Source organism: Procambarus clarkii, chromosome 74 (genome assembly GCF_040958095.1).
Source record: "Procambarus clarkii isolate CNS0578487 chromosome 74, FALCON_Pclarkii_2.0, whole genome shotgun sequence".
Classification (NCBI taxonomy): Eukaryota; Metazoa; Arthropoda; class Malacostraca; order Decapoda; family Cambaridae; genus Procambarus; species Procambarus clarkii.
The window spans coordinates 12102100-12117730 of NC_091223.1; the positions used below are offsets into that span (position 1 = coordinate 12102100).

General features: G+C 43.0%; 1 protein-coding gene across 1 annotated transcript in view; it reads right to left on the reverse strand.

The window, feature by feature from the left end:
• Window positions 1-3589: 3589 nt before the first annotated feature.
• Window positions 3590-15631, reverse strand: part of LOC123767314 (mucin-3A) — a 168641-nt gene continuing 156599 nt past the window's right edge. The window contains exons 25-38 of the mRNA XM_045756887.2: window positions 15107-15247; window positions 14119-14382; window positions 13574-13632; window positions 13040-13200; window positions 11876-12003; window positions 10383-10504; window positions 9190-9367; window positions 8338-8533; window positions 7433-7537; window positions 6980-7155; window positions 6615-6763; window positions 6275-6480; window positions 5636-5866; window positions 3590-5444 (exon numbers count right to left, since the gene is read on the reverse strand). Of these exons, the coding sequence (XP_045612843.2) occupies window positions 5380-5444; window positions 5636-5866; window positions 6275-6480; window positions 6615-6763; window positions 6980-7155; window positions 7433-7537; window positions 8338-8533; window positions 9190-9367; window positions 10383-10504; window positions 11876-12003; window positions 13040-13200; window positions 13574-13632; window positions 14119-14382; window positions 15107-15247 (2181 nt within the window). The 3' untranslated portion in view covers window positions 3590-5379. The remainder of the gene's footprint in view (window positions 5445-5635; window positions 5867-6274; window positions 6481-6614; window positions 6764-6979; window positions 7156-7432; window positions 7538-8337; window positions 8534-9189; window positions 9368-10382; window positions 10505-11875; window positions 12004-13039; window positions 13201-13573; window positions 13633-14118; window positions 14383-15106; window positions 15248-15631) is intronic.

Below are 15631 nucleotides of genomic sequence, written 5' to 3' on the forward strand. Positions count from 1 at the left end.
TCTAATAGCCTTGTTGTGTTATAATTTAACTATCTGCACGTTCGAATTATTTGTCGTATCTGGTCTTAAAGGTTAGGAAATGTAATTAGCTGAATTTACCTGAGGACCACTATGTATCTAGTGGCCTCGATGAGGACACGAAGCCAGCGGCTTGTCGAAGGTCCCCCATGATCTGTTAGTGGCCTTTTAAATATACACACTTAGTAACTATTATTAAACCATTTGTATCATATCCTTCCGTATGTTTTCTGAATCACTTTTCCTGTGCTTGTCCTGTTATCAAAGATATCAGACCAAATGGTATGAGGTACTTCGAGCTCTGTAACTACTTCATACACTCACGAATAATGTAAGATATTATTATGCTGTTCCCAGATTTTGCTAGTGGAGGCTAATAGATCTGCTTCGCATCTCAGGTTTTCAGCTGGTTCCATGTATGACTAACTATCCTGTGAGATGAGGATATTAGGTGAACTTGGAGCTAGTTTTTATCTACACTTTGTAATAGTCATCCAATAAAATCAGCAGACTTCTAGATGTTACTACTGCTCGGCTTAGACTCGGTTACAAGTATCTCTGGGAATTCTCATTAGTGGCTTTAGGTATAGTATGTACTAGCTCTATCTATAAATCCAATATTATGTTTGTAAATCGACTATTTATGTACTTTCCTGAATAAAATGAACTTTACTAATATCTAATCTCTGTGACTAAAACGTAAGAACGACTTTATCTATGCCTTTTTGATAACATATACAATTATAAGCTTTATTAGTGAATCTCTATTAATTAAACAATATATCAGAGAGTGTGTAAGGTTCGGTGTTCCATGTGCGAAGAGACATGGGAGATTTTACATCAGTACAGTAAATGTTTTAAGTAGCGAACGCATACTAACGAATAACGATTAGTATAGACCAACACTATTGTTCTATGAAGTCCATTTAACTTCCAGACATGTATTTTTCAATAAGTCTTAAATATTTTCTGGCTAGTTATGTTAGATATTATTAGAAATACGTATTCTACTTGTTAATATAATAAACTAAATTTGCGATCATTTAAGGAGAGAAGTGCGACGACTGGATCACTGTGTACAGAAGGTTGATATGCCAACAAACACTTTCCAGACAACAATATATCTTGGATAAGTCGCTCCACAACATTGACACCTGGACCGTTGACTTCCTATGAGTCCACATATTTACTTATTTCATAATGGAAGTATATTATTTTATAGTAAATATATGTTTTCTCGTGTTCTGCATTAAGCACCAACATTATAGTGAATAAATATACCATATTTCTTCATTATTTAAGTAATGCTAGGAGGCTTTGAGTAGCTTTGGGTCATTAGGTGAACAGAATCTCCAATAGATGGGGCGAGAGTCGCGCTATCTCTCGCCCGAGCGAGAGTCGAAACTTATTTTAGAATTGATATATCTTTGTCCTCCAACAAGATATATTTCCTTTGGTGCACTCACAATAACGAGCATATCTCTGTCTTTCTGAAGGCATATAATATTTTAAGCTTTATAAGCGTATCTTTGTTAATTACACACTATTCCGCGAGCGCTATGTCATGGGTTCGTATCCTGGCCGGGGAGGATTTACTGGGCGCAATTCCTTAACTGTAGCCTCTGTTTAACGCAACAGTAAAATGTGTACTTGGATGAAAAAACGATTCTTCGCGGCAGGGGATCGCATTCCAGGGACCATAGGATTAAGGACTTGCCCGAAACGCTACGCGTACTAGTGGCTGTACAAGAATGTAACAACTCTTGTATATATCTCAAAAAAAAAAAAAAAAAAAAAAAAAAAATATTGGCAAGTGCGTAGGCTTCTGCATTCCATGACCGACAAGCTACTGAATGCCACTATAAAAACGTATGTATCTTCACTTGAGCTTTATATATATCTATGTTAAAGTATTTAAAATGAAGTTTATATTTCTATCTTTCTTGAGACATATAAAACATATGTGTTTATTAATGAATTTACGTGAAATAAGCATTGTTCTGAGAGAGAGTTGCTCTGTCGATCAGTCTGTGCGGGGTCGGAGCTCGGCGATTATTAAAACACATGTATCTTCATTAGAACTTTATATATATCTATGGTAAAGTATTTAAAATGAAGCTTATATTTCTATCTTTCTCAACACATATAAAAACATTTGCGTTTATTAACGAATTTACGTGAAATAAGCATTGTTCTGAGAGAGAGTTACTCCGTTGCTCGATCTGTGCGGGATCGGAGCTCGCCGATTAGAAAAATACACGTATCTTCGCTTTAAATACAAATATGCCCATGGTAAGGCATTTAAAATGAAGATTATGTTTCTATCTTTCTTGAGACGTATAAAAATCTTACGTTTATTAACGATTCTGCGTGAAATAAGCATTGTTCTGAGATGAATATTGCGGATTTCCGGCTCTACGACCGATGAAAAATGCAACTTTTATACAACTACAAATATCTTTAGTTTTACTTTAAATTTTGTCCTGAAAGAGTTTTCATATATAGATCCAGTTTCTGCCGTTCTTCTGACATAAAAAGACCTTTGGTTTTATAAGTTAAGATGTTTTCAACAATATTACTAGGGCGTTCACCGATTCTAACATGGGCGACCCTTTTGGAAACGCAACACATGGGTTGACCTGATTGATATATGGGTCAGATTCCATTAAGGTTCGGAACAGTACCACCACCCCGTGAACGTCGGCTCCGCCAATAGTTATGGGTTACATGCGGCTGGTGGAAAGATTAATGCTTGGCGGACAGCCAAGGACGTCCCCCAAACCCCGGCCGTTCTGCAAGAGTTCGATTTGTTTGCGGAGGACGATGTATTGGTGGGGAGGCGGTGTATATGTTAGGAACGCCTGTAACCACATGCGTTTCAGCCAAAGTCAATGAGACCTTTGGGTCTACATCAGGATAGGAAGGTTAGGTTAAATTAGGTTAGATTGGATGGCTTAATCTTCATCAATGAATCGGGTTAGAATAGTTTAGGTTCCTCTTTCTGGGTTTTACCGTTTTTTACGGAAGAAATCGGTGGTTTAGAAAAACGTGCCATTACAACCATAGTCCAAGGGTATTATTGTTTAAAATCTGTAGCGTTTCGGAGCTCATAAACTGCTTAATATATGTAAACAAAGTCATGATTTTTGTAAGATATTTAGATTTGGTAAGTACCATGTAGCCCAGTTGACCTGTAACCAGTGATCATCGCAGATGACTCACAGCTCCACAGGAGGAGACGTTTGGAGAAGGCTTCTTACACCTGATGCCTCTACTTACCTAATAGTAGAACGGCTGTTGTTGGTTGCATCTTGGGAAGGATCAGTATAGTTGACCAAGAGAGAACCTCGACAATGCTGACGAGGGAACACCATAAGGGTCGGACTCGTGTACTGATTCAGTAGAACTTAGAGCATAAAGTTGCCATTCTTGAGAGCAGTATTAAAAAATAAAGACCATTCCTAGAGAGGAATTTCATGGTCTGAAAAATTATCCAACTGAACGTGGCAACTCCAGGTGAACAGAGGAGGAAATCCCGCAGTTGGGTCATTAGGATATTCACAGAACAAGGTACATTATCTACGTTTTATTTTGATCTACAACAAATTATCTAATCAAGTAACCCCCAATTAAATATATTCTATAATAGGGAGATAAGATAACAATTAAAAAGCATCCTTATCACATCTTTATCACTGTTGTTGGTGGCCAAGCTGAGTAGAAATGCATGTATGTGCATATTATATATATATATATTATATAATTATATATAATATATATATATATATATAATTATATATAATATATATATATAATATATATAATATAATATATATTATATAATTACACACATTTATATAATTCTTTTTACAATGTCAGTGAAACTCTCTCTATAAGGAGTTACAAAGATCACACACACTGAATATATGAAAGTAAAGTACATGAAATATGTGTCTTGAGGAAGGAATTATCGGTGGAAAGCGCCAAGCCATTACAACTATATAGCACTTAGAAGGGGGTCAGGATAAGGATCCGAGATGGGACGGAGAGAAGGAATAGTGCGCAACCACTTGGACGGTCGGGGATTGAACGCCGACCTGTATGAAGTGAGACCCTCGCTCTATACCATCCGGTCCAAGTGGTTGGGCGAAACAATGTCTGAAAACCTATAATAACTGATACAATATAATAAATTGATCATATCTTTGTACGTTAATCTCTTTATGTTAGTACGGTCACTAAAGTTACCATAGAATCCTATATTCTACTCTAAATAGCATTAATAAGATTTGTTTCTGTATAGTGGGCGATTTTCCATTCGGCAAACAGATTGGGAAAATGTATTGTGAATCAAATCCCAGAGTAATCATGATTATATGTAAAGAAACATCTATTATACCTTATTTAATGCATGAAAGACTGTTCTGGCTTATCAAAAATATAGGACATTGGGGAGAATTTTTCAACAAACATTTTTATTTGGTTTCCTATTGGTACGTACTGTGATAAGCCTTTATTTTGATATGTTTACCTTCCTTATGATGTGTGTTTCATAACATGTGGGTTGTGGGGGGGGGGGGAAAGAGCTGGCTGTGACGCAGGTGGTGTGCTGGAGATGAAGCAGGCTGTGACGCAGAAGGTGAAGCAGGCTGTGACGCAGGTGGTGTGATGGAGGTGAAGCAGGCTGTGACGCAGGTGGTGTGCTGCAGGTGAAGCAGACTGTGACGCAGGTGGTGTGCTGGAGGTGACGCAGGCTGTGACGCAGAAGGTGACGCAGAAGGTGACGCAGGCTGTGACGCAGAAGGTGTGCTAGAGATGAAACAAACGGTGACGCAGGTGGAGTGATTGACATCAGATCAGACAGACAGTTGATACACTGACGATCAAGAAGTTCGCCCTTTTCCCACATCCTGGGACGGGGTTTCGTCGAAGGGGCATTGACAGATGAATACCGGATTACACGCGTCGAAGGGTGCATGGCTGAGAGCGCATATTCTAAAATATACGCCCTCTTTTGTACCTGTTGCAAAGTGTATGCTGGGGGAGCGTATATTGTCTTGCGTGCAGAGTGTATGCTGGAGGGTGTATGGTGATAGGGAGTTATCGAGTGAAAAACATGATTGATTTAGTTTTTATTGGCTAGCAAGCGGCAAATGTTGGCAGGTGTGAAGGGGGAGGTGGTGATGGTGGTGGGGGCGTGTAGGGTGATAGTGAGGGGGGCGTGTAGGGTGATAGTGAGGGGGCGTGTAGGGTGATGGAGGGGGGCGTGTAGGGTGATGGAGGGTGTGAGGGAGGAGGGGGGTGATGGATGCGTGAGGGGGGGGGTTGTGAAGGGCAAGGGGGGGGGGGGAGGAGGGACGTTTATGAACAGCAGTTGGCCCACTTGGCCTTGTATTGCCCTCCCAGGAGAAGACCGGTGAAGTCAGCTGTTGGAGCGAGAGAGAATGACGTTTAAAATGGAGAAAAACATTGATCATTGGGTTATACACTTTGTATATAGTCGAATATTTACGCATATATGTTACAATTATTTTATTAAAACCAGGCTATGAGAGACAGAGACAGAGAGACAGACAGAGAGACAGAGACAGACAGATCACGCCACCCTTCCATTTACCTGTCCAGGTGCCTCCGACAGTAACGGTGCCAAGCGAGGCAGCAGCCTTGCCTGGCACTGCCGTGGGCGGCGTGACTGTGGTGTTCACGGTGGCGGCCGTGGCCGTGGCGACGATCGACCAGTTGACACAGTCACTACTGCTTACCATCGACATCCCCTTCTTGTCCACGGCGTACATCATCTTAGTGGCGGCGTCGAACCCGACCAGTCGCCCGATATACGAGGGTAAAGCTGCCAAGACAAGAGTCACGATGGTGCTTGATAATTCTCTTGATAATTGTCTCAAGGTAATATGATTTAATCCTATTAACGTGTAAAGCATCAATTGAGAACCTGAAGTTAAATGTGATTGATAAGATTCTTGCAATTAACCTATTTTGTATTAGTGGGTTGCCTAATGATAATCGTATAATATGCCTCGATAATCCTATAATATGCCTCGATAATCCTATAATGTGCCTCGATAATCCAATAATATGCCTCGATAATTCTATAACATGCCTCGATAATTCTATAACATGCCTCGATAATCCTATAACATGCCTCGATAATCCTATAACATGCCACCAGACCCCAACAACGGTGCACAATACAGTCAACACAGGTGCACAATACACACGGTACATCAGTGCTTCTCACCGTTCCAGGTTGCACCGTCGGCAGTGCAGAAGCACTTTAGACCGTTGCTGGCGATGAGGTCGACGTCGCAGAAGTAGAGGAAGGCGTTGGCGGCGTCGTAGGCGGCGTGACGCCATCTGGTGGCGTCGGTGGACAGTATAGTGGAGAGAGTGCCCGGGCAGACACTAGAGGTGTTGCTCAGGTAACACCCGTACCAGTCACTGAATCTGCGGGACGCCAAGATAGTAATCTTCAGAAAGAATCCTTCTATAGATGTATTAAATATACGAAAGTACTTAAAGAAATGCCTGTTTCAATTCTTCCTCTGTGGTCTGATACTATATGTGTATTAGACACGTACCTTACAGCCACGGGCGTGGTGCCAGTGGGAACAGCAGCACCACCCAGACTGCTGCTGACACTGAGGATGATAAGTCGTCCAAAACGAGACTCGAACCGGCACTCACTTGGGAGGTCGACGACCCCGCTGGTCGGCACAGATATCACCACCTGCGGAAAAATCACAGACGACAGGCATATTTATTTTCTAGACTCTCATCTGTTTCATTACAACAGTTAGCACTACAGTGTATTACAAGACAGTATTACCAATCAGAATGTCACATTCTGATTGGTAATACAATCAGAATGAGACTTTGGTCATATATAATGACGAAAGCACTCATAAGAGCGTCATATACATATAGACTTTTCCCAAACTCTTACATCACAGGCGTCGACGAAGAGTTGGCCGCTGCTGGAGTACTGCAACTTGAAGGTGCTGACGGAGAGCGTCCCTGCGACCTGTTGCATGGTGATCCTGGTGACCCGGGTCACCCTCAGGAAGTCCAGGGTGATGTACTCCTCCCACTGGGCTCCGGCGCGCACCGGGGGACTCCACCCTGGGGGAGGCAGGACTCGCTGACTGTGGTGACTATATACGAATGACAGTGGGGGGGGGGGGGGGAGGTGAGACTTTTTGGGGAAGAAATCATACATACACTCACCTGGGTCAGACACACTCACCTGGGGTCACACACACACACTCACCTGGGTCAGACACACACTCACCTGGGTCAGACACACACTCACCTGGGTCAGACACATACTCACCTGGGGCCACACACACTCACCTGGGTCAGACACATACTCATCTGGGCCACACACACACACACTCACCTGGGCCAGTGAAGGCTGTAAGAGGTCCCGTAGTGGAGTCTATAGCTGACGACGCAGTCACCTGGCAGGCGGTGAAGGTAGGTGCTCCCAGCGGGTCTGTGCAATCTGTCGAGTTAGTGACAGTTGTTAGAGGCTGTGAGGGCTGGCGTGTGTGAGAAGTGACCCACCCTCATGCCCACCTCATACTCGCCCTCATACCTACACTCATGTTCATCCTTATACCTAACCTCATACCAATCCTCCTGCTCACCCTCATTACTAACCTAGTTCCACCCAACCTGGTTTTCACCTCATTAGGTCCATTACATGTTCTAATGGATCTCTACCCGTTTTACTTCACACTCTTTCATTCCCATTAACGCACTTTTCTACCACCCGTCTACTCCAGTCTACTCACAACCCTCTCTTGCCTAGTCCCCCCCCCCCCCAAGTGTTACCCCTCACTAGAACCTACCCAGTGTTCCTTTCCACCTTTCTCTCCCATCTCTTGCTTCACACCCCATTCCACCCACCTATAATTTTAAATTAATTTCCACCATTTAAATCATTATATCCCACCCCACGCAAAGTTTCTAGTCCATCTCCCACACTATTTCAATAAATATTCCTCACCCAGACACCATTTTCAACACATTTCATATGCAGGCGACGAGCCACAATAACGTAGCTGAAGTATGTTGACCAGACCACACACGAAGGTGAAGGGACGACGACGTTTCGGTCCGTCCTGGACCAATCGACAATCTGGACAATCGACTTGACAATGGTCCAGGACGGACCGAAACGTCGTCGTCGTCGTCTCTTCTAGTGTGTGTGGTCTGGTCAACATATTCCATATATTTTAATCGCACAGTAAATCCCCCCGACCAGCATGCCTGAAGCACAGTCCTGTCTGGCGTCCTTACCAATGCCGTTCAGCTGGTAGGATACATAGGAAGTGTTCCCGCAGTACATGAGGGTCGGGTTGGTGTTGCTGCAGCCGACGATTCTCATCAGCGTGGTGGCGTTGACGACTCCCAAGCCCTTGGGCATGGTGCTATTGGGGTCCATTGTTAACGTGCAGTTCATCTCCAGGATGTCCGTGAAGAACAGGTAGTCGAACTGTAGAAGCAAGAGAACTTCGTGAAGGGTGAAATCTCTCAGCCACTATGACTGTACAGCTCTTGGAAGGGAAGGCAAGATATGGTAATTTACAAGAGGAATATCGAAGCCAGAATGACAATATAGAAAATTGGCGGACAGCCTGAGTGGACAGCGCTTGGGGTTCGCAGTCATAACGGCCCAGGTTCGATTCCAGGCCGAGGCGGAAACAAATGGGCAGAGTTTCTTTCTAATGATCCTGTTCATCTAGCAGAAAATAGGTACCTGGGAATTAGACAGCTGCTACGGACTGCTTCCTGGGGATGTGTGTGTGTTAGAAAAATATATGTAGTTGATATAATGGATGAAAAATAGATTGGTAAGAAAGGCGGGGTCCAAGAGCTAATAGCTCGATGTGCAGGCGATGAGTCCCAACGTGGCTAAAGTATGTTGACCAGACCACACACTAGAAGGTGAAGGGACGACGACGTTTCAGTCCGTCCTGGACCATTCTCAAGTCGATTGTGAGAATGGTCCAGGACGGACCGAAACGTCGTCGTCCCTTCACCTTCTAGTGTGTGGTCTGGTCAACATAATAGCTCGATTCTGCAGACACTAATTGTAAATACAAATAGTGAATAAACACACACACACGCACTTAACCTCTTAATACTTACATCATAATCAATATAATCCAATTTGGTGAGATTTCCCGTAATATTTGCAACACAGTCATCAACACCAGGAACCATCCCGAGGTACACAGGCTTCAGTAGCCTCACAGCGGCATTGTTGACCTCCTGCGTCGACTCGTTAATGACGTGGTACGCTCGTAGTGTCAGTCCCACCTGGTTACTGGGGGAACACACATGTAAAACATTATTATTTACAATCGACTTGAGAAGGGACGACGACGTTTCGGTCCGTCCTGGACCATTCACTTTCTAGTGTGTGGTTTGGTCAACATATTTCAGCCACGTTATTGTGACTTCTCGTATGCATGAAATAGTATTATTTTTGTCCTACATGACTGTTTTCTCCTCTTTATTGAGTGGGGGATGAATAAGGTGTATATACCTGCAGGAGGTGTGGGATTAATTTATATCTTAACTCTGTGGTCAGAACTTGCGTATTGTATATTTTATTATTTTCATTATAAAAAAATGGGTTACTCTCTGGGTGATTTTAATGCCAGGTAGTGTTCATTAGGATGTAGAGGCGCAAGCATCCAAGAGGAAATTCACTCACAATCATCCCAAGACAAGTAAAATAAAGATAACTATGATATGAAGATAACTTTCAATGTCATTGAAAGAGACCCTATCAGTATCAGTCACCATTTACCCTTACCTCTTGCTCCGTCTCTCATCCAATACCAAAGTCTCGTAGCCTAAATATCTCTAATTCGCTTTAATTTCACTGACAAACAATACTAAAGAAATTTCAAAATAGCTACTTAATTTCAAAATATAAAAATAATGCATAGATAAACAAATCACTAATTTTGCATAAAAAATTATATTGCTTATATAATACCGCGATCACAACATAATGTGATATTACAACTTGTAAGCATGTAACATTCTGGAACTAACAACACAGAACGGATGGACAGAAAATCACAGAAGGACAACATAAGGAAAACATGGGCAGAAACTTACAAGTCACATAGGCACACACAATAGTTCGCGCACACACACGCGCGCACACACACACACACACACACACACACACACACACACACACACACACACACACACAACCTGACTCCAATCACTTAACATTACCCTAAAATCTCCCCATTTCCTTGAAAATCCGTTTCTTCACAAACACTTTAAGGAATAAAAAACAGACTACAGCGCCCTCTTACTTTTGAGAAAAGAGTGTAGTGGTGTTATCGGTTAAGAAGATATCAGTAACGATCTTAAATATCTGCGTTGCGGTCTTATCCAGAGTGAGTGGAATGACGATCACAAAGATTTTGTTCCCCGCCTGGAATGGAAAGAATTAATACCATTATATAGATCAAGATATCAATTGAGACTACGAGTCCACTAATTCTCAATGGAGAGGCACTTTGCTCCCCGGGAAGGTATTTAAACTATAAGTGGAAGGATTTTAGCCAGGGGAAATTATTGGGAAGGAATGTAAGTTCGTGGAGGAACTCCAAATTGGGAAAGAATAATGTCTGAGGAAACCTGAGTTTACAAGGGTAAGAATGTGACCTGGGACTAAGAACTACTGGTCTAACGACTATGAACTTGACAAAAATTTCCTTATTTCCTAATTTTCCTAATTTTAAATGTGTGTTCTTTATTCTTCTTGAACAAGTTTCCTCTGTTAAATATCCAGAAATGTGCTTTATTAACTGACAGTCCGACAGCAGGTTTAGTCGTAGCTAAATACTTATTTTCAACCTAGAATATTTCTCAGTGTGAATCTGACCGAACAAGAATTATTCACAAGCTTTTAATCATTCGTAACAATTTTATAATACTTTTCATATTAATTTAGACTATAGCTTTTATCAGTTATTATAAAAGGGTTTAATCAGCATCAAATTAATTCCATGTAATTTTGAATTGAATCCCACAAGAATCAGTATCATTCCAAACATTGAAGAAAATTTTTAGAAAAATCTAGAGAATCTGTACGAGTCATTGGGGAAATACGAGAATTTAGATTGGCTAAATGAGGTAAAAATATAAACAATGGTCGAGATAAGAACGAGAGGAAGCATGTTCACGACATATATGATACTGATATGGAAATATTACTGCCGAATGATTTTTTTATAAATATAATCGTCTCAATATCAAATAGAATTTTCCTGCTTACGGAGATTGAGCGTGATTGAATAAGAGACAGACAAGACCACTATCTTCCTGTAGGACACCAAGATGTCAAACATCTAAATAATTAAGGCCATTAAACACATTGTCAATTTGGCATAATGTCTTATTTCTTGTTTAATGTCTTTAATGTATTTTTTAATAACCTAATCTAACCACAATTGACATTATGTCAATTTGAGACGTACGGTCGACCTCTCCCTGGCTGGCTGCCTGGCTGCCTGGCTGGCTGCCTGCCTGCCTGCCTGCCTGCCTGGCTGGCTGGCTGCCTGCCTGGCTGGCTGCCTGCCTGCCTCCCTGCCTGGCTGCCTGCCTGCCTCCCTGCCTGGCTGCCTGCCTGCCAGGCTCCCTGCCTGCCTGCCTGCCTGCCTGCCTGCCAGGCTCCCTGCCTGCCTGCCTGCCTGCCTGCCTGCCTGCCAGGCTCCCTGCCTGCCTGCCTGCCTGCCTGCCAGGCTCCCTGCCTGCCTGCCTGCCTGCCTGGCTCCCTGCCTGGCTCCCTGGCTGCTCTTACCTTGACAGCAAAGTTGATGTTGATGATGCTACCGGTGGTGGCGTTGGGGTGGTCCGCCACCCAGATGTCTGCCTCAAACCACATCTGGTCGTCCTGGACTTGATACGTGTGATACATGTAGGTGAGCTCTGTGCAGAAACACATGTGTTGCTTCATTACTTGTATGGTTGAGGTTTTAGTGTTTTTCTTATATGTATACGTTTTCAATATTGATATTTTATCTGATCTCATTTTGCCAGTGGCTCTGTTTTGGTTTATTCAAGTGATTATCAGAGTATTAAAATATTAGTAACCAGAAGAGGAAGTAACTGTTGTCCATGAGAAGCCTTATGGGACGATTGTCACATTGTTCACGTGTACCATTCATGGGACTACCTATGTCAGTGAAGTATTTACACAAATGATTACTCAGTAACCATGTGGAAGCATATCAGTGTGGGCATTGTACACACGGGGAGCCGGTCGGCCGAGCGGACAGCACGCTGGACTTGTGATCCTGTGGTCCTGGGTTCGATCCCAGGCGCCGGCGAGAAACAATGGGCAGAGTTTCTTTCACCCTATGCCCCCGTTACCTAGCAGTAAAATAGGTACCTGGGTGTTAGCCAGCTGTCACGGGCTGCTTCCTGGGGGTGGAGGTCTGGTCGAGAACCGGGCCGCGGGGACACTAAAAAAAAGCCCCGAAATCATCAAGATAACCTCAAGAAGATGGTTGGGAACGAGGGCGTCTGTCTCAGCCCAGTGAGAAGATCACGTGTACAACCTGTCCTCTTAAAAAGAACGTCGCTTTTGGCCGTTTGCCCGTATGGCCGAATATGGACATATGAAAATGAAAAAAATTAATATAAATTTGGGATTTTTTTTTCCAACAACAGTAAGTTAAGGGTCTTCTGATGGGTTAGGTGGGCAGGAAATTCTCAAAGTTTCAAAACGGTATGAAAAACGTTAATGGAAAGAATCCTTTTCTAAGCTGGCCGAGTAAGCCGGACGACTTAAACAGAAAACGGAACAGTGCGTCACTTTTGTGAGTCGATTTCATTTCAAATTACATCCAAATTTGGCCATAGCGCGGCGCATACGAGCGAAAAGTGACTATTTTTAAGAGGACGGGTTGCGCACACACACAAACATCACTCGCGTTACCTGTCTAGGTTAACTATGGCTAACCTGTGTTGGTGATGTACATGAGGTTGGTGCTGAGGGTGTCCGTCTGGGACTCGTGGATCATGGGTATCACAGTCGAGGAGTTCTGTATGATGAGCGGGTTGTAGTACATGCAGTTGCTGAGCAGACACCCCAGGTTCTTGCCTGCCAAGCTCGTGTCGAACCTGCAGGGAGAAGAACGAGGCGGTTAGCTCGGTCTTGGTTAACTTGCTCGTTTAAAGAGGCGATTAATAATGAATTGATTAGCAGGATGAAGTAATGAATGCATTCGAAACGCTGTATTCTGCCTACTTCACACCTGTTTATACCTGCATTATCAAGCGGGATGTTCTACCCAACAGGATGCTCAAACAAACGATATGCTCTACCCAATGGGATGCCCTTTCCCAACAAGATGCTGTACCCAACGTGTACCCAGCGGCGTGCTCTACTAGTTCACACCCGTAGCGCCTGCACTTTCACCTAATGTTGTCTTCTACCCGATTCACGTCTATTTTATAAGTTTGGTTAAACACGAGAAGCACTTGTGACATTCACCTGAAGCCATGGACAGTGGCGTAGGCGCGGCCGGAGTCCGTCGGGGTCATCACGGCGACCTGTGGAGAGGTAGAAACTTTCAGGGGATGTAAATATATGGTTACGTACACACCAAGCCACTCAAAACCACACACACGATATGGTAACGTTTAAAATATTAAGAGGAATCTACAGTGTACACAAAGCGAAAATATTAAAAATGAGTAGCAACGGGGCAAGAGGGTGGGAATTGAAGCAGGAGAGACAGACGAGCCTGAGGGACTTCAGGAAATATATTCCGTGCATAAGTTGTAATAAGGAAGAAGAGAACTAAAGTGAAGAGTCTACTCTAGGAGATCGCTGAAGCAAATTCATTGAGCAACATCAAAAAGAAACCCTGTAAAAGTCGAGGAATGAAAGTCATTACATTTCCTGACCACCTAGAAAGGCGGGGCTAGGGTTCTATGTCCTGACTCCGTAAACAGGAGTTTACAGAGTCGAGACATAACGTAAAACACTCCAACTCCGTAAACACTCCGTAAACATTGTACTAGGCGAGTACTAACCTCAACATTAGTAGTGACACCCCTGGGAATCGTGAAAGCGATTCCGAGCCAAGTCCTCATCCCAGGAGTGACATACTGAGTGCCGTTATTGACCGGCTGAATCATCATACCGGTGGTGTTGACGGTGGTGTTGAAGGCCGTCGCTGTCTTGGTGATGACGAAAGTCACAGGCGCCTGCGCCACCCCATTCTCGGTGAGGACGAAGGAGAGTGTAGCCGTTGTACCCAAGGTGGGTAGAAACATGGCGCCTACCCGAAGGACAGCCTGGGGGGACGAGCGAGGGGCCTCAGTTCATTAGTGTGTAAAGGAAACCCCAGAACTCTCAGTTCCTGCGACGGCGCTGGAACCAATCGTATTGGCGTATGCCTTTCCATTGGAGACTTTCAGCGCCGTGGAGAGGGGGGGACCTGCTGCCTGGGTAACAGCTTCTCCCCCAAATCAACCTACCCTGGCTTTGCGCCCTGGTGAGGCCACTCCAGCCCGACAACCAGAGCGCAACTCCATAGTCTCCCGAGACTGATGGATGCCTACTACTACTAAAGGAGGAATGTATATGTTTATCTCTCAGAATGTTCGGTAATATATTTATTGTTTGTGATGTGTATATGTATGTATTAACACGATGTACTGAACGGGGTGAGAATAGCTTGAGCTACCTCATCCCTTTCTGTGTATTTTACCTCAAACTTAATTTCAATTAGAGAGATCGCTTAGATTGTTACCCCCTAAACTGTTAATGTAACAGATTGTCGAGTAAAAACAAATGTGGGACAGCTAGATTGTTTAAGCGTAGATTAAACATCTGAGTGACTGGTTTGGTATATATAAGAGCTGCCACGGATGAGCAAATAGACCTTCTACTCTTTCCTTTACTCATATGTTCTTAAGACCTTAAAGTAAGTAATTCTTACAAGAAAATATTAATCCAGTATGCCTGAATATCAATGAAACTGCCTTAATGAAGCCTTACATGGTAGACCTAACTCACCACGCTGTCGGAGACGTTGTTTGTGCTTGGGTAATAACAGACGGATTTCAACTGTACATCCATCACCTCTTGTGCCGGCGTGCTCACGGTCTTGTTCGAGGTGGTTTCAGAGGGGATGAGACAGGGCAGGTTCACTCCGGCCTGTGTAAACGAGTCGTTTTAAATACATACATTATATGTGCGAACAAGCCTGAACGGTCTTCAGGCATATATGCAACTGAAAACTCACACCCCAGAAGTGACTCGAACCCATACTGCCAGAAGCAATGCATCTGATGTACAGGATCCCTTATACATACATATATAATTATATATATATACACACACACACATTATATATATTATATATATATATATATATATATATATATATATATAATATATATATATATATATATATATATAATATATATATATAATTTATATTTATTACATACCAAGCGACGTTGATGTGATATGCATTAACATTTAAAATTATAGTAAGTAGATATATATATACATTATTAACGCACGATTTCTCAACTG